This window comes from Crocodylus siamensis, chromosome 6 (assembly GCF_052110815.1).
Source record: "Crocodylus siamensis isolate JL-2025a chromosome 6, ASM5211081v1, whole genome shotgun sequence".
NCBI classification, from domain to species: domain Eukaryota; kingdom Metazoa; phylum Chordata; order Crocodylia; family Crocodylidae; genus Crocodylus; species Crocodylus siamensis.
The window spans coordinates 31451896-31471011 of record NC_143400.1 but is presented as its reverse complement, the minus strand read 5'-3'; the positions used below and the strand labels follow the sequence as shown (position 1 = coordinate 31471011).

Below are 19116 nucleotides of genomic sequence, written 5' to 3'. Positions count from 1 at the left end.
GGTGTAATCCATTTTGAGTGTCTACCTTGCCATCTGCCCAGGGACCATGAAGCCTCTTTGAAAAGGGCATCAGAGGATACATTGCCAAACTCATTAGCAGCTCCTGAAAAAATCTGGCAGGAAAGACATTAGGCCTGCCTGGAGATTAGATGTTCCAAACTGCATTGACCTGTGTTATCCGTCTCCTTCGAATACTCTTGCAATGAATGAAACTTGCTGAGGTTCACAGGACATGCCATTTATTAAAAAGGAACCCAGAAAAATCACTGAAGTGGTGAAAGCTCCAAATTATTTCCCCCTCAGATGAGAAGAATGCAGAAAGGACGACTCTCTCTTTAATAATGAAATAATTTATTTTCTAACAGTTGAACAATACAGAAGTATACATATACACAGCAAGGTCTTCTAAAACATGTAGTTTCTAAAAATGCATGTGCTAACTGTAATAAAAAGCACCTTTATATGGTCTTGACACAGGATTTATAATGATGTGTTATTTACATTAGGAACTGAACATCTGGAAACAGAATTCATATTCTCCCATCTGCTGCTCCCCTGTTTAGGCTGTGTTTATTATTCGGAAGACTGCCAAAAATAAAGCCGATGGTTTGACAGCAGTGTTGCTTAAAGCACGAACCCAAGGAAGGGAGACAGGAAAGTTAGGTTTTTGTATCAATTTGGAAGGGAAAAACCCCAGCACAAATAAAGGAGTTAAAAGAAATCCAAATCAATTTGAGGTCTGGGCATTTCAGAAAATATATAATGTGCTCAGAGGTTTTTGTGGGACTTTTTTTGTCTGGTGTCACACTACAGCTGAGAGATGCCCAAGTGACTTTCACCTAAAGAATGAGGCAGAGTTATCTCAAAGTAGTAACTGAGATGAGACTTAACACATCCCAGATTTATTTCTAAACTGGCCGTTAGAGATTTGGGTCCGAGATGACTATGCGAGGTTGGGATGTTTGATTTTTCCTCACCTCCGGACACATCTACTCAGCTTGCTACTCAGGCAGCTATTGTAGGAGTTGAATGTTTCAATAATACTCGGGAACTGGGTACCTGTTTCTACTACTAGTTTAAAAACAAAAACAACACAACTTTAAAGTTAAGCGGCAATAGAAAAACAACAGAATATACACTTTCAGGGGAGCAAACATGTAGCTTGGCAAAAGCAGAATTCTTCCCAATACAGTAATTTACAGTGTCAAAACCTGAAATCTGTTACAAAAGGGGCAAAATTAGAACTTAAAGCCCTAATATATTGCTACACAAATCTCCCAGAAGCTTGTTTAATCTGGTTCTTATGCTTTGAACAAGCAAGTGAAAACCCACCACCCATCTTTCACCCTGAATCCTGGGCTCTCTTTCCACCATGTTTATAGGTTTAGTGCACAGATTTGTAGCTCTGGAGTAAAACCAGAGTTTTCCTTTCATTTTCAGAGCTGTGGTAGGTTTGGGGAAGGTGGAGGGAGAAGCGCCATATTAGAGAACAAAGTGCTAAAATGGCAATTGGCAGAACATGGCCTGCTCATGCCCAGAGCTCAGGAGTATTTCAGATCATCTTGAAAGATATGAAGTTAGTGGCACCTATGGTGCTGCTCAAAAAAGTGCTCTCTGAATTTACATCACAAACTGGTATTAGCAATGACCCTGGAGATTCACAAGATGTAACAAACAGCACCTTGCAGAGCTTGAAAGCTCTGCTTTATAGACTAAGTTTTACTTGGGTGCTCAAGCCTCAGGGGAAAAAACCTCAACAGGTACACCCAATACTTTCAGATGTTTAAAGACAGACCTACACTAATATGCATGTTACTGCAACTTTAAAATTTCTCTGCTCTGATTAAGTGCAAGAGTTTCCAATTGAGTGCATGCCTGGTTTCACCATTTGCACTGACACTTTTTTCCCTTTTATTTTCTTTTTGAAAGGGCAGATTATAAAATACTGCCCTCAATAACAAAGTTTTTTTTTTTTTTTAAATCAACACACTTCTGTGCAACCATCCATTGTAAACTTGGGGTATATGAGTAGCCCCTCAATTCCCACCCACCCCCCTATTTTTTTTTAAACAAGTCTACAAAATTTTAAATTGCTGCAGCTTATTTAGTAATAATGCTGGTGGATCAGTGAATTCAAGGAAAGGCTGGCAAAACAGAGAACAGTGCTACCATTTCAGCAACCTTGAAAGTAAGCTTTGCCACCTGAGGCCCTGGCTTGTCGACTAGCCGAGAAAGATCTGAAGCTGCCAAAACTGGTCCTAGTCAATAAAAGAGTAGCCTTAGAGCCGCCATTAGCAACATTTACTTCCCCTACCTAGAGTTTTGGAAAAAAGACACCAAATATACTTTTGCGTCAGTTTTGACATTAGTGCATTGTTTTTCAAAAGTCAATATTTTCTATGCCAACAAGATTGAGAGGACCACATCCAAACAGTGCAAAGGTCAAAAAATGACTGTTTTATATTGGGACAACACATGCAATAGTACACACACAAAAAAAAAAGGTCAACTGAAAAAGGCAAACAATAATTAAAAAACACAGTAAACTGAATCTGTAAGATTCGGTACTTCTAAATAATAATAAAAAGAAAATACAAAGTATACAATTTTGTATTTCAATTTTAACCCTCTGATGCTTTCCAAAATTCTAGTTACTCTGACCTCAAAAATAAAAAAAGGTAGCAATATCCGCAACTCTAGGTTTGGATTTGTGAGGCAGCTTATGCAACATTTGGAACAAAAAAAGAAAAAGCTAGAGAGGTCTCTCAAGCAAAAATGTATTGGAGTGAAGGACCTCAAAGTGCAGATATTCAACTTTTTTTATTATTTAAAAGTTTACAGGTTTTGAGCTAGCTCTCTGAAGATTTTCTGCTTGGACTCAGGAAGTAGGCTTAAAAATGCAAAAGGCATACAAGTTGTAAGTTCAGTGCAAGTCTGCTGGACATCTGAAAATTCCAGCTGTTTTAAAAAAAAAAAAAATCCTTCGTTTTCAAAACATAGCGCACACAGAAAGGAGAGTAGACTTTGGAGATATGAGCAATCCACTAGCCCCGTTTCCCACTTTCTCTCGTTTCAAAGTTCAAATGATCCAAAAAATAGTATAAGGATATTTTAAGAAAAACAAGTCTCTTTAGAGAGTTCATTCATTTGCAATTTATAGACCGTCTTAGTGGCTTTTGGCAGCTTGACTTGTCAAGTCTTGAAAACTGCATTTTTTTTTTTTATTTTAAAAGACTTCAGGCAAATAGGCAACAAAAATGGGCTTTCATATCACTAAATAAGCTACATAGCCCTTTTATAGAGTGAAGTTCAGTTGCTTGGTTGGCTCTCTCTGGTTATATTGTGCGAGTTGGTTTATTACCAGAATCAATTGTTTAACAGTCATTGCAAAGTTTGCCAAGTGGGCAGAATATAAAGATCCTAAAATTTTTCAAGCAAAAAAGGACTGAGGGGCGGGGCGGGGGAGAGAAATCTATATGTCTCAGTTAGCAGACCTCTACGTACAAAGTTTCCAGAACAACTATAAAAGCACAAAGTCATAAGAATGTATCTCCATTACATTAGTTTCATATAAAATGAATAAATACTATTTATAGATCATATGTTTTATGTACATTTACATGTGCTCTATTTAGCTTAAATGAAAATGTTGCAAGGTTTGAAACCACAGCTTGGGAAAAAATATTAGTTTTTAGTTGGCAAGCAAAATCCTTAATGACACAGATTTAGAGCGCCTAAAAATACTTCAACGAGGTGAGGAAGTGCTTTAATGCCAATAGCACTTCACTGAATAATCGTAGTAACGTACTATTAGCAACATCCAGTAAAATGTGCCCTTTTCAATCACTGACAACTGAAGATAGCACAGCTACCTTCCCTCATTCAGTTATTGCTAAATTTTATAGGAAAATGGATTTCAATAGGACCGAGCATCACTTATCTAAAACAAATGAGGCATAATTATTTTTGTGCTAAAGGGATTGAGATAATCTTTGTTCATCTCTCTGAGGTAGAAAAAAATTGTCCCAGAGACAAGAAGCATGAACAAACTTCTAGGAAAACTTGCCTAGAACAGTAATATGCAGCTGTAATGCAATGAGGTCATGAACTGCACTGTAGAAATAGTACCATTTGGTTTTAGGTATTAAAGAAACTTGGAAATGTGGAAAACAGATGCACTTTCAAGAGACGGAGCAGTACTTGCCTTGCTAAGGTCCTACAGCTCAGAAGACTGCTTGCAATTTACAGAATGTGCCAAGAATCTCACAAGTTCGGTCCCACAGTCCTGTGACAGTTAAAATTCCCACTGGCGTGTGTGAGTCACCAGTCTGAGATCAATTCTGATGGGACTATTCTTGCTAGACAGGGCTGCTCTACTGCAGGATCTGAAACTGGAAGTCAGTGCAAGTTCCGATTAAGACAACAGGCGTGGGCCAGAAATACAATTACATGGCTATGCAAATACAAACACAGCACTCTGAACATTTAAGAACCAACTGTTCAAAGTGATGTCTGGGATCTTGCTGCATACTTCTCGGGAGTACCAGAGGGTTGACAAAGCCAATATGCTCCGCATATCACTTTGAAAGTTCACTCCACCCATTCCCAGATCTAAGCTAGAACACAGTTGAGGTTCACCCTTCAGATTGTAGTCCAAACAATTATGCTCAGACACTTGAGATACGTTTGTCACTAGGCAAAGACAAGGTACATTTAGAATACTAGGCAATAACAGCAAGGCAAAACAATGAAGAGGGAAGAAGTAGAGGTTTTTTAAAGTTGTTATTACTGCAAAAAGATTCTTGGGTGCTTTAAAATTTTGTTGGAATGTACAGTCTCACAGAGATGAGTTTACCGACAGAAAGAGAAGCTAGTGGATGCAATCAGATGTGTGCTCCAGAGAGTAGCTTGTAACCCACAACCCTAAGCACTGTTTTGGGACTTGGGCAAAGCTGATTTTGGTAACATTGTTGGTACATTAAATTTACGTGCAAGAGAATTATGGGACGGTCCAACATACTACCTAAGATCCAACAGGGAAACAGCAACGGATGGAACAGCTACTGGAGTTGCTTCTTATAGGCTGAGACAAGGCTTGTGATTGTTCTGCAACTTCAATCTTTTAATGCCAGAGCTGGAGTACCCCTCGTCGCTACAGATGCTCTGCATGCTTCCCCTTTCATCTGAGTCACTCGGACTGCTGCTGCTCCAGTCTAGATCTCCCATTAGGTAGTCTGTGCTTTCAACATCCACATCGATTTCTTCTGTAAGCAAAAAGATCCTTAGTAAACAACTGTTCCAAGGCAACATTTGAGGTCTCCAATACAGAGAGGGGGACAGGCTTCATTCCACCTATTAGGTATTTAAATTGTATTTTGCCACATAAGCAGTCCATCCTGCTCAAATCCTGGAATGACTTAGACAGGTTAAGTGATCAGTGTTTATTCAGGGACATGACCAGGGTGGAACAGCACTGCACTTAAAACTCCCAAGAGGTGGAAAAGGATATGGCCCATGGAGCCTTCAACCACCGAAGCACCTCACCTCTATCAGAGTCTGACCGTTCTGATGACACCGTGGATCCTATACTGTCCATTCTTATTCTTTCTATGCCCAATTTTTCCAGCTGCCTTTTCAGATGCCGCTGCTCTCGCTGCAACTGGTCTATTTGGTGTACTGCTTTTCTGTCGTAGTCTTCAAGCTTCTGCAGGTAACGAAACGAAAAGGAGGCACGTTTAGTTCTTTTGGTCACTGTGTGTCAAAACCAAATGTTACTAACTCAGGTACTTAAAGGAGTGGCCTACTTCCCAGAGGTAGGTGCTCAGCACCTTTGAAAGCCAGCTTATTTTTAGATGCCAAAACATGGCTTTAGTTGACTAATCATGTTTACCCAGGTTTCAAAGCACTGGCCTAGGTTCAGCACCTTTTACGCACATGCATTAGGGTAGCTTTAAACCAAAAGTAAATTAAAGAAAATAATGGAGGTATTTTAAACACAACTGAAACATCTGAGCAGACAGCTTTTCAAATGGAGTTTGCTACACCCACACTAGTAGCCAAAACCTGCAGCCTAAAAACCCAAGTTTTGTCCCAGGATCTACACAAGTGCCACCACTTTCTGGGTCACCAACTATAACCCTTGTTCTCACTGGCAATAGTTCAAATCACCTCAAAAAGCCCTTGGTCATTATGACTTAAAGCTTGTTTCAGAAGTTGATCCCAGCAGCACAGCTGAAGTTATTCCACATGCCTCACACAGCGGACAAACACTTGCTCACACAGAATAAGCAGGATTTTTTTGCTTCTGTACGCACCTCCTGGGACATTGGAAACATACTCCTTTTTAGTTACACCTGCTGGTCCCCCTTCTCCCCCACATTTACTTGGGCAGTGGAACTGAAACTCAAACGGGGTGCTCTTGTGCAGATGGGCACAGCAATGCCTTGCCTGTAGTGTCCACCAGACCTACTTTTAGCTTCAGCTAATTCTCATCTACATAGGAATGCATATAAATGACACTTCCCTCTCAAAAAACTGTTTGTGTGCAACTCATCTGGCAGCAGCCCAATCCTATTAATATCTATTCCAAGACTTTGATATCTAGCTATTTGTAGCCAGCCTGATGCCAAAGAAGTCCCCCAACCCCACCCCTTTTTCAAGTCCCTGGTATTAACTGGAAGATAAAATACTTGGTATCCTCAGGAAAGGCTTCCAACTACATCAACTGAGAGTAAACCATGTCACTTCCTCAGAGCAAGGCTATGAACAGCAAGAACATTTAGATTGCAAATTCTTTAAAGGCTTAATGTTGAACACATGCAAATATAAACGTTGAGCAGCTGCCAAGGTTGAAAAAAGGTCCTCTGGACACTATTGCAATACAGCTGAATATAAACATTAAAAATTAGTCCCGAGTGAATGGTGATGTGGGAGTAAAACCAAACAAAAATTAAGAAACTAACCGGTAAAGCTTTTAGGCAAGGCTGATCTCCACTCATGTTTTTATTTACGTCAGCAAGAAGTAGCTGCTTAAGAATCATTGTCTCATTCACCCCCACCGCATTTGTGTTATCTATGACAATCAATTATTTGGTTTGCAAGAGAGTTAAGTCCAAGTACTGACCCCAAAGCAACACTCAAAATTGTCCTCACAAATCTTGTCATACACGAGGGTTTCCACTGCTTTCTATTCAATTATTTTATATGCTTATTAATGTTCTTGATCTTACCTTTATGTGCAATTTAGCTTTTGTAAGTAAACTCAGTGTGGTATGTCTATTGGATTCAGGCCCAAGTGGTACCAGCCCCTTCAGCTTCTCCAGACACAGCCGTAGATGAGCACGCCTATACAGAACAAAGAGTGCATGTCATACCGAATATACTTTGTGCGTGAGTAGCAACTAGGTAAGATAAGCCATCTCACAACATCACTTAACATCTGCAAGCAAGTACAGCAAATATAAATCAAAGTATTTAGACAAGTCCTGTCAACATTACGTGACAAGAGGGTAGTCTGGATTGAAATATAAAAGCATGTATTGCTCTGTATTTTCTTTTGCTATATGACTTAATGCATCTTGGTGTAATACCAGATGCCTCTCCCCCCACATTAGGTATATCAATGTATTATTCCCAAGAGCTGTGAAGTGTTAGCCATCCAGAAAAGGAGGAATGTTCTCCCGAGCCATTAAGTTCCTTCACAGAGCAGACACTTTTAGAGGCAAGTACGTAACCCTAGTCTCCTCTTCAAGAGGAGACTAGACAGTCACCTTGCTGGGGTCACTGGACCCTCAGTTATCTTTCCTGCTTGGTGGAAGACCCAATGATCTTCTGAGGTCCCTCCCAGCCTTACAATCTATGAATAAGCTGGAGAATGTTTCAAATTTTTTTTTTTTTTTTTTACCAACTCTGTGCATGTCAAAATACAAGAGGTCCAGCAGACATTAAGGTGATTATTAGAAAGGAAATAAACAGCAACAAGTTGCCATCAAATAAAGCTCAGTGCATTGGCATTAACATTAACATTTTCCCCAGGTCTGCTGGGAAGACCTTGGCTCCCAACTGTGCACAGTGACCTACTATAAACTACTTCACCTTAATACAAGTTAATTTTCACACTACTGAATTCTTCAACAAGCACCTTCTAGCTGCAACCACCACTAGTTACCAGTCTGTGGTAAGTCACTAACATTCCCTCCTGGCATCACGTGTTACAAAGGGCTACATTAACCCCAATATTTGTATGTCAGTAAACATGGTATAGTTTGCATAAAATAAAAATTAACCCAAAGGGAGTTTTAATGTAGGGGGAATAGAGGCTTTGACTAAAAAAAAAAAAGGCCTATGCTGTTACACAGCTGTTTTCATACAATGCTATGAAGAGTACTGTGCTTTCCCATCTTCCAAAACAGGCAATCTTCCCAACTGTTCCACACACTAGGTGACATTTAGGTCACACTATTTAGTATTGGTTGCAGCACCTACACTTCAAGCGTCTAATTGACAAAGGTGGCTACTAACTGAGATGTTGCAATAACTTGCCAATCTTGCTCTCCCATACAATATCCTCAGCGTGCTGCAGTAAACAATCATCTGCCTCCATAAGGTCTCCGACACCGTGATGCAAACAGAAGCAGATAATCTTTACTCCAAGGGTGAATCCAAAAAGTGGCAAGGCCAATGATTAATCTTTGCTGAACACTACTTGTAATCTCCATCTGTGCAGACTTGTTCAACCATGCCTTAATGGGGACAAACACGCTGTCAGCAGTATGTAAGCAGGTAGTACAACTATGGTCCATGAAACCAGAGCACGAGATGGAAGTAAACATAAGATGGGGTATAAAATTTGCTTTTACGCTACGCGGTAGGAAGAAAAAGTTGTTCTTTGATATCAAAACAGAGAAAACACCACAACACCATGAATGCCGTCAGGAAGTTTTAGATTTAGCTAATAAGACTCAATGAATGCCCTGCAATTTAAAACCTAGACAATTAAAAACCCTAAACCAAGTGTTCACTGCACCGCCTCTTAATCATTTCAAAACTTCAACTTTTGCTTTAAAAGAAGGTTGGCCGCAGAAAATCGGCCGAAACACACTCAACATCAGCATCATTTTTAGCTAAATGAAGCTGCAACCACAATATTTAGATTAGACAAAATTATCTCGTTGTCAAAAATCAGAACTCCTTTGTGAAGAAAAGTCTATTCAGAGAGATAAAAAATGATCTTTCAAGTCTGCTATATGAACAAGCAATTTAAGGCATGAGCAGGAATCTGGGTTCTCTCAAAAAGGAGAAAGCCCCAGATTTTCTCATTTTAAGGAGAAAAACATTGGAAACAAGCTGGAAGGAGTGGGAGGGGATGCTCTGGGCTTCTGCACATGCACACATACACATTACGGGCACGTGAAACAGGCCGTACCTGAATCAGTGATTCGGATCACTGTCCCGATTCGATTTGGCCGAATCTAAAGATTTGATGCCGATTCGGAGAATTAGTGATTCAGCCACAGACACAGCTTTAAGGGTTTTTTCTATATACCTCGTGGTACCAAGCGCAGCTCCTGAACACTGTGATGGTGGGGCAGTTGGAGCATCCCCCAGGAGCATGCCCCCCGCACTCAGTGGCAAACCTAGAAGTGACCCAGAAGTACTTCCGGTCCACTTCTGGGTCTGTTGCTGCTAATTCTCAGGCTGAGGTATGATATGTGCAGTATTTGACCCCAGATAACTAGTTAAAACTAATTCTTAAAATACTTGCAAATACATAGCTAAAGTTACTTTAGAAAACAGCCTAAGCCACATGTAATGGGATCGTTCAGTCAGGAAATCGCCTGACATGTACGGGGCTTGGCTAATCTTCCAAACCCTCCTACCAAATGTTTTTTCTCTCCTCAGCCCCATCTGGTCCTGCAGGCATCACACAGACTCTGCTGCATAGCAGACACAAGGGTGAAACAATTGATCATTTTATTTGCCGAGGCTCTGAACTAGACAAGTCTCAATGAAGTGGTAAGAGGTAGGCATACACTGAGTACACCCTCATTAGGGAAAGGAAGTAACAAGCCCCAATGAAATGCCAACAGCTGAACCGTGCAGTTCCAACACAGAGCAGCTTACATGCTTAAATCATGATATACTGTACAGGTTTTTTAAATGTAGAATCCAGTACTACCTGGCAAATGATGCGTGTCATTTGCCCAATTGAAATGCTTCCCCATTTTACTCATGGGCATCTGAACTGGATTATACTGTTGTACACAAGGCAACCAAAGGGTTAACTTCAGGGGCCACATAAGAGGTGTAATGATTTGTTTCTGTATAGAAATAAGCTGCCTAATGTTTCCCAAACCACCCTTTCGATAAGAGCTTAAAATGCCTGACATTTACTTCCTTGCTTCTGCAATAATATAAACAGGATTTCAATACAATTCTGGTACAACAGCCAAAGACAACTTAGGAGGAGAGATGCAAAGCATTATTTGGTTGCGATTTTAAAGGGTCCTTCTTCCCTGCTGATTTTATGAAGTAGATTAAAATCTACAGTGTGCCTTTTTTATATCCATTCTGAGCTCAAAGAAACCAGGTGAGCTGACAGTTGCCAAAGCAATATAGCAACATTTGAATAGGATCTCAAAGTTTTACGGAAGAAACTGAGGAGCCTATCAACGATGCAAAGCCACCTTTCATTATGCTACAATTGAATAAGTCGATTTAAAATGAGCCTGTAAAACACAGCTGTCCATCTAGTAAAATGTATAATGTTGGAAAGCAATTCATAAGATGCTGCTGAACTCTGACAGAGATCCCTGATTAGATGCTTGCAATGCACCATATTTGTAGTCAAAGATGGAAAGCTATCAGCAGTGTAGATTGGAATTTCCCTGTAAGTGATTATTAGTTTGTCACTTTATCTTTCAGAACTGGGAGGTTAACAATAGCTTGCTAAGTACACTTGAGAATAGCTCTTTGCTACTGGAAGTATAAGTGTACCTTTCTTTACTTCCCAGTCCCTTCCTACTCAGAAGGACAGACTATGGAAAATGGAGTAAACTGCACTCTGAGATACTCCAGTTTTACGAGTCTTACTTTCTTGGAGAACATGTTCCTGTATCATGCCTTTGAAGCATGTTCATCAAGGCACAGGCTATGGGAGCGGACTTGAGGACCGTGCCAACTTGGGCAATAAGAGATTAAGATTCTGCATAGTACTATATATGCATAGCATCTTACTGGCTCAGGAAACCAGCAGCTTGGCAAAGGGCAGCCTGTATCAGAGACTTCAGCAGAAGACTCAAACTACAGTAGTCAGCTACGGAAAAGGCTTACTAGTACTAGGACATGGAGCAAATGTGTCTGGTAGTTAAAAGACAGCTTATGCCCTGAAAGAGGAAAGTCTCCTCTGCCTGTGAAGCCTAGAAATGCCGATACCAATGAAAACATCATCCTAGACAATGCTGTTCATCTACAATTGCCACAATGTGCCACATCTGAGCACACAGAGAGCCATTGCTGGTAACCCATCTTCTGCCTACAGGTGTTTGTAGATTCCAGGTGATAACTTAAACCAAGAGCCCCATCTTGAAGCAGTGATGGCACTTCAGTTGATCATTGCAAGGAGGACTCAGACAGTTTTAGTGTAGACTGGAGGAGGAGGGAACAAACATTTGTGAAGTTCATTAGGTATTTGCACCAACTCACCTGTTTTTTTCCATTTCATTGTGCGTGGACCTGAAAAACAAGGAACAGGCAATTATTTATTCAATTGTTACCAACCGCAGAGGACTAAAAATGCCCTGCAATTAACAATATCAATGCATAGTGTTAATAACCACTCACTACAAAACTGCAGCCCAAAAGTGACTTCAAAAGAAAAGTTGGTGGTTACTCTTGAGACATCAAAAAATGGAAGCCACCAGGACAGCGAAGATGCCTCCAGCAACACAGCTCGGCATTATGCCAGCTAATTGCAGTACAAACCCTCCCAAAAGCTGCAAAACATGATTTTGCCAGCACTGTAGCAACTTAGATTTTAAGAGCTATGAAGTTATAACTGCTCCAATAACGCTAACGATATTTAAACAAGCTTACTGATAGGAAACTCAAGACTAGCAGTACACACCAGCTCCACCCAGAAGCCATCACACCTCCTGGCTGTGAGACAAATATGAAGTAAAAGTGCACTTGATGTTGAAGACTTAACACAGAAAACTATCAGACAGAGCTCTCATAATACCACAAGAGGAAGATTACTCCATTTGAGCATAACATTTGAAACGCAGCCAATTAAGAGTCAGATGCAGTTTCAGACCTGACACGTGCCTGACTGCTTTGCCAACTTGTGGTTTAAAAGAAGCATTAAAAAACACTTCTCTCTCCTGTCGTGATGCGTTATGAGACCCACTGAACAAAGAAAGCCAGCTGTGCATTTTACAGGAAATTACAGATGAAATAAACACACTGAAGAGATGGTGTAAAATTATTCCCTGAACTTCCAATTACAGCCGTCTCGGGTGTTTGTAGAAGAAATGGTTCCCAAAAAGTTCTGCCTTTAAAAAGTTAAAGTACAGAATAAAAGACAGCTTGAAAATGGACCCTTTGGAGTGTCCTCCAATGGACGCACCTCCAAGCGAGGAGATGAATACTAGGCTGACAATAGTGGAACATGGCAGACTAATGCATTGAATATGGCAGTCGGACTAGAAGACAGCAGCCTTTACCTTACTTCTGCCTAGTTTTGGACCAGCACCAACTATGAGCTGGTGATGTGTCCTCATGTCCTGTTAGTACCAACACAAAAAATATCCATAGCACTCGCGCACAAATCAGTCACCGTTATTTCTTCAGAAAAGAGATTTGGACTTGCCAAAGATGCCACGGGTGGGCATTAGAAAAAAGGTGCTAAAACTCTCACAACCATATGCTAAAACATAAGGTTTCTCTTGTATCTGGATGATTGACAAAGTATCAAATTTCAAGCTGTAATCTAGGTTGGCATTAAAATTTACCTATTTCTTCTCTCTCATTTTCTCAGGTATTAGGGAAAAGGCAGGAAAAATGAACTGGCACTGGGTTCACCTATAAATAAGATGCCCCGGAACATTTGAAAGAGATTTACATTTCAAATTAGTCTGGTCTTAATATGACGCAAGGCCCAATGCATGTACACATAGTCCTAACATAAAGCTGGCTTTGCAGTTCTGTAAAAGCTTTCAGTGAAGCCTGTTACTATGGGACCAGAAGCCTGAAGGGAAAGAAACACTGCTGTGACAAAGGCCTGATGTGTGCATCTGAAGCCTTCAATCCGATTTATCTTGTGCCTTAACAAAGATGGCTCATTTCCATTGTGTTTTCTCCAACACCTTGGTACTGAAACAGTTCATCTGTAAGCCAAACAGAGTTAGGAACTTAGAACTCATTGGTTTTGATATTTCTTACTTTTGCTAGCAACAAGCGTAGACACTTCATTAGCAAAATTTCACAATAGGTGAATCTTGATTTGGCAAGCCAACTTTTCCCCCCTTTGAGTTATAAGTAAGAAGTTCTAACGTGGCTCCTTTCATTTATTTCCTAATCACATTGTTTCAAATGATCTCTTCCAAAATGCAAACATTCTACTTCCAGACAATTAAAAAAAAAAATCAAAATAAAAAAAAAAAAAAAAAAATCACAAGATGTTTGATTTCAGCTGAAAATGAAAGGTTCATATTTCTTAGGTGATCATTTAAATGAATGCACATTATTCTGACATGTAACTGAAAGGTAAGCTCTCCTTATCAGGCAATCCATAAAAAGCTGGAGAGAGAGAGAAAACATGCATTTTCGCTTCCACCAGTTTCCTCATTTGACTTCTTTGTATAAAACCCAGAGGAAAAAAAAAAAAAAAGCCTTGGCCCCTCTCTGCCTCTGAATTCTAATTGCCTATAATCTTTCAGTCCAACACTCTCTACACTGAATTTAGGATTTTAATATGCAGGGCAATAAGTCATAAACAAGCCATGTTCAATAGGGATAGCCAAAGCTAAAGATCCTTATTACCCAGACAACTTTATGAATGGAAAGCCTCTCTGGCATCGCAGATTTTTTTTTGTCCTGGAACACTTTACAGTAATTTGCTGAGTGGTAACCAGTTTATGGGCATAAAAAGATATTTGTGTTAGTTGGTGAACTATTTTTACAACCCAACCTTGACAGCGGTTTGTTTGCATTTTGCCACATGCACAGGATTCATCTCTTAATGCTGTATTCATTTCTTCTAAGAAAATATCTACTCATTTTTTAGCTACTGGAAAGAGATCGAATACAGTCATTCTTGCAAAAAATTTTAGTGTCTTTCCCATCTATTGCAAAACAACATCAATGCTTACCTATTTTTTTTAAGGCTAAAAACAAAGAGCAGCACCCATCACAGGGGATGGAACAGAGAACACTATAACCATATGTGCAACTAACTAAATGCCTGTCCACCATACATAGACAGTACCTATATGCTTACAGAAGGAAAACAAAAAGTGCCTCTAGTTGGCTTGCTTAGAAGAGCCACTGCCACTTTATTGTGCTCAGCTGTGTTCCAGGATTTCCATTCCAGATATGTGGACTAGGCCAAACATCCAGCAGTAACAGACCTGTCAAAGCTGACCTTAGCTTGAAAGAGCTATAGAAGAAAGATCTCCAGCTTCTCACTCATCACCAGACAGACACAGCTATCGCTTAATAATCACCCAAAAAACCATGCTCAGAAACAGATTCCAAATTTCATATCTACCAAAAATCAAGAACTTAGATTCTTCACTCTACCAAGCACTAGGACAACTTTTGAAGCATAATTTTTTAATGAATACTTATGTTAATACAGACCCAGAAGAATCGCTACAGTCTACAAGATTGCACTGAAACAATCTTAACATATTCCATTCTATAAACTGGAATCACTTTTCCTTCTATAAAAGACAGCCAACAATTGGCAGTGAAGGACACCCATCAGTTTGAAACCTAACCATCTTCAACAAAAGAAAGTCAGATGTACCTTCAGGTAACATGCCCTAGACCACTCCAAGCTGTGGTTTACAATTCAGTTTTCCTATTTGTGCATGCACCTGTCTCCCTCCATTGCTGCATGCAAGTTCCACATGGAAGATGCGATTTATTTTCCACTGAAGCCAATTTGAGTCGAATGGGCCGCAAGCTATACAGAGGAAAAATGAAAAAGACGATGCAAAGCTATCAAAGAAGCTGATCTGCATCCTTCCACCCACACCTCTTTCAGCTAAAGAAATGTTTGATATTACCTTGACAGAAATTTGCTTTTAAATTTTTGGTTAATTGGACACCGTCCCTTTAACTTGGGGGGGCAAAAGAAACATTCAAAACAAGAGTCTAATGACACTGCCTAGAAAAAAGTTAAAAATAGGCTAAATCAAAAGGAAATGCACATCCCACAGCAGACATCCAGAGCTGAACTCCCTCCAACTTCAGGCTACATATTTCTCCATTATGTTTTCTTTTTTAGCTCATCTGATGTAGAAGCTGCATACACAGCTTCTAAAAAGCTTGCTTCCCAACACCTGCTCCACATGCCTTTAAAATACTCTGTAAAATCCCAAGTACAGTGGTGGAGATCTGCAACCCAGGCAGGCTAGGAAAAAAAAAAAATGTCAATTTTCACCCCCCACTACCCCTCAAAATTAAGTTAAGTTAAGTCTTCCACTTTAGCTCCCCCCCCAATCTCCTTCCCAGCCACAATAATATTCCCTTTGGTAGAACCTGACATTGAGCAGAAGGTTTAAAGGATACATTTTTCCAGTAAATTAAAGCATATACTTAAGCTTATATTATAATGCCATTTGTACAGAGGTGCTAGAAACTCATCAGGACACTCTCTACATCACTGCACCCACAGTCCACACTATGCTAAAAAGCGTGCTAGGAAGATGTCCATGACCCTATTAAGATTCAAAGCAACATTAGGGTTTGAACCTAAATCCAAGAAATGGCCAGTTGAAGGATGGGATTTCAGTGTTCACTTTCATTTGCTATGCTGTACCTAACTGTTGCTGCATATATGGTGCAGCTCACGTACTGATCCTCAACCATTAACCACAGTCAAAACAGGGTGAGAGTAAGGACACAGCTTTAACTGTGAACTTCCTGATTTCTATTAGCTTGTTTTCCAACACAAGTGTTTACCTAAAAGGAGAGGCTAATAACATGCATAAAAAGAAATGAGTCAAAGGAACTTCAAGCACCTAAAAAGGTGACATAGGAACTCAAGGGTTCAATCTACAAGTCTTCAACACATAATTAAGCTAAACGTGGCCTGCAGAAACTGAGTCTTAAATTGGATAAGAAAAAGCTTGGATTCAATTTAACTGAATCAAATCTGGGTAACACAAAGCAGGTCTAACCCATATTCCACCACAGGCACTCAATGATTTAACACTCTTAGCTATCCCAGAAACAAGGTACCTATTCAAATCAAAGATTAATAATGTACAGCAAAGCTCTATCCATATTTTAAGAGGAGCAATAAAAAAAAAAAAAAAAAAAAAAAAAAGTCAGCCTGTCAAAGAAATAAAAATAAAAATGAAAAAATTAAGTGGTAGTAGCCGCACAAAAATTAATTAAAAAAAAAATGCCCAATAAGAGTCATGTCACTTTCTACACTCAGATTTATAATTTAGCACGAGTTAAAGAATACTTGGAGGTTCAGAGAGAAATAGACATTGTTACCAATTTAAATCCAATGTTGTCAATAAATCTCAATTAGAGATGCAACTCTTTCCGTTCCCGTTTGCTTTAAAAAACTCATTTCTATCACGTCACGTGACATTATGAGAGAGAGAGAGAGAGAGAATCTCTCCAAGCAATTAACAGGCTACAGACCAAAAACTGTCATTTACTCTCCTGCGAGCCTCACTTTTAACTTTATAACTGCCTGTGGCCACAAGCAACAGGAAGGCAACTAGTTGCTTAAAAGATAGGGATTGGTGACCACTACTTATGGATAATCCAATTTTTTAACGCAATATTGCCACAATTAAAAATGCACCCGAGTCTAAACGCAGGCAGGGCCCTTTCACTCAGATGTGTGACAACTTCACCTCTGAACATCTGGGCTGGAGTGCGCTGCCATTTTAAAAAAAAAATACCCAAGATCGAGGCATTGAAGTGAGGCATGTATTTGCTAGAGCAAAGACAGGATTTCTACTGAAACAGCACTTCCCTCTTCATATACTGCCTCAGTTTCAAAAGATCTCTACATATTAAGGATGATCATTGCAAGTCTGCCTAACCTTTGGCTTTGACACGCATACAAAGCCGGGGTGTTTTGTTCCTTTCCATTTCCAAAGCTAGCCTTGGGGGAGGGGGGAGAACAAAGGACTGATTTCCCTTCCAGTATCCTCAGACAAGGCTTGGATCAGCAGAGGATATTCTTGTGGGCATACCCCCACGGCTGGATAGCACATATCCCTTCAAGCGGAGGGGGCAGAGGGGTTGTCGCACTGGAAGTTATCTTACCCGTGGCAGATAAAAGCCAGTGTTTATTCCTAGCCTTCTAGGGTCGTCCCTGCCCCCACCAACATCAGCTCCCCCTCTAGCGCTTCCTCTCCATGGTGGATGCCCCCCACAACCTCAATTCCCCCCAACACCACCTCCTGCAGCAGGGAGGACTCCCCCCTCCTCCTCCCCACCCCCGAGAAGGGTCCCTTCCCGGGGCAGTTTCCCTTCCAGGATCCATCCCTGCTCCAGGCCGGATGCCCCAGTGTTGTCTCAGCCTCCCCTTCGTGTCAGTTCCTGCCCCCCACCCCCGCCCCCAGTCTCCCCTCCAGGCCGACTCCCCCAGGCCCGAGTCCACCCGCCCGCCACTGGTCCGGAGCCCCCAGCCCCAATGCCCCCAGGACACCTCCCTGCCCATCCCCCCCGCGCCGATACCCACGGGGGCTCTTACCTGCTGCTGGTGCCCCCACCGCCGCCACCGCCGCTCTTCCTGGGCTTGCCCCGGCGCTGGCAGGCGTCCCGCTCGCGCTGCTGGCCGCGGTATGGCGGCATCGAGGCGTAGCCATGCTCCGCTTCTGCAACGAGCGCAGCGCGGCCTCAGCACCGGACCCCCCCAGAGACCCCTCCCGGGACCCTCCCCCCCGCCCGGGCAGGGAGAGGCGGGGCGGAGGGGGCCCGCGCGTACCTCGCTCGCGGCGCTCCAGGTACTCAGCGGCCTCCAGCAGCATCTGGATGTTGACGCAAACCCCGGGCGCCGCCATCTTCCCCCACGGCCCCGCTCACACCGAGAGCCACCGCCGCCCGGGTGTTTATCCCCGGCCCCGGCCCGCCCCGCCCCCCAGCGGCGCTCTGACACACCCGACCAACCAACCCTGCCCCGCGCAGCCTAACGCGCAACGCCCGCCCTCCTGGTTGGGCAGCGCGAGGCCGATCCCCGCGCCCCATTGGGCCCGCTGAAGCTAGGCCCGCCTCCGAATAGGGGCCGAGCCTGGGATTTGCCTTCAACTCTCTCCTCCCTCTTCATTGGACACAGAGAGCCCCGCCCCAACGTGGGATTGGGCTAGCCCGGCTTGGTGCCGCCTCCTGATCCCCACTCGCTCCGCAGGGCCGATCCGAAGCCCCGCCCCTTCCTCGAATGTCGCTTAGGATTGGCCAACGGTCTTAGCGAAGCTCCTCCCCTCAGCTCTGCCTATTGTGTGCGGGGCCTCGCCTCCGGCCCGCCCATTGGTCAACTGGTTTGGAAGGAGCCAATCAGAGACCGAAGCATGGCCCGAGAAGGGCGGGGCTAGGTGCAGGGAGCAGGAGGTGTAAGACTGGGTTTCAACAATGCGGGGCGGGGGGCAACGTGGCGGGGGAGGGGGGGGGGCACGTGCACTGGGTCCCAGGGGCGAGACAATGAACAATGCACCCGAGCGCGGACCAGAGCCAGAGCTGCCCTTCCCCGGCACAGCCCGCTGGGGCAGGAGCTACTGCACCTGGCGTGCCCGGCTGCACACCCACCCTGTCCTGCCCTTGGGATACTCCGCTCTGGGGCACAGCCGGTTCGCTCTTGCCCAGTCTCCTTCGCCAGGGCCTGGCAGAGCAGATCCTGGAGGGGAGAAGCTGGCCTGATCCAGG

At 42.4% G+C, this 19116-nt stretch overlaps 1 protein-coding gene across 3 annotated transcripts; it reads right to left on the bottom strand.

Annotated features, from left to right (window-relative positions):
- Positions 1-332: 332 nt before the first annotated feature.
- MXD1 (MAX dimerization protein 1) lies at positions 333-18503 on the bottom strand. Of its 3 annotated transcripts, XR_016443059.1 has the most exons (7): positions 18185-18497; positions 17951-18074; positions 11704-11733; positions 7230-7344; positions 5545-5704; positions 5024-5264; positions 333-4391 (listed from the first exon to the last, which is right to left on the bottom strand). XR_016443059.1 is itself a non-coding variant. In XM_090052700.1 (6 exons), the coding sequence occupies exons 1-6, from the start codon at positions 18258-18260 to the stop codon at positions 5077-5079; spliced, it is 690 nt and encodes a 229-aa protein (XP_089908826.1). In that variant the 5' UTR covers positions 18261-18503; the 3' UTR covers positions 333-5076. The 3 variants fall into 3 exon arrangements, 2 of the variants coding, with proteins under 2 accessions (XP_089908826.1, XP_089908825.1); XM_090052700.1 differs by having other exon boundaries at positions 333-5261; positions 18185-18503; XM_090052699.1 differs by having other exon boundaries at positions 333-5264; positions 18185-18495.
- Between the last annotated feature and the right edge of the window lie 613 nt (positions 18504-19116).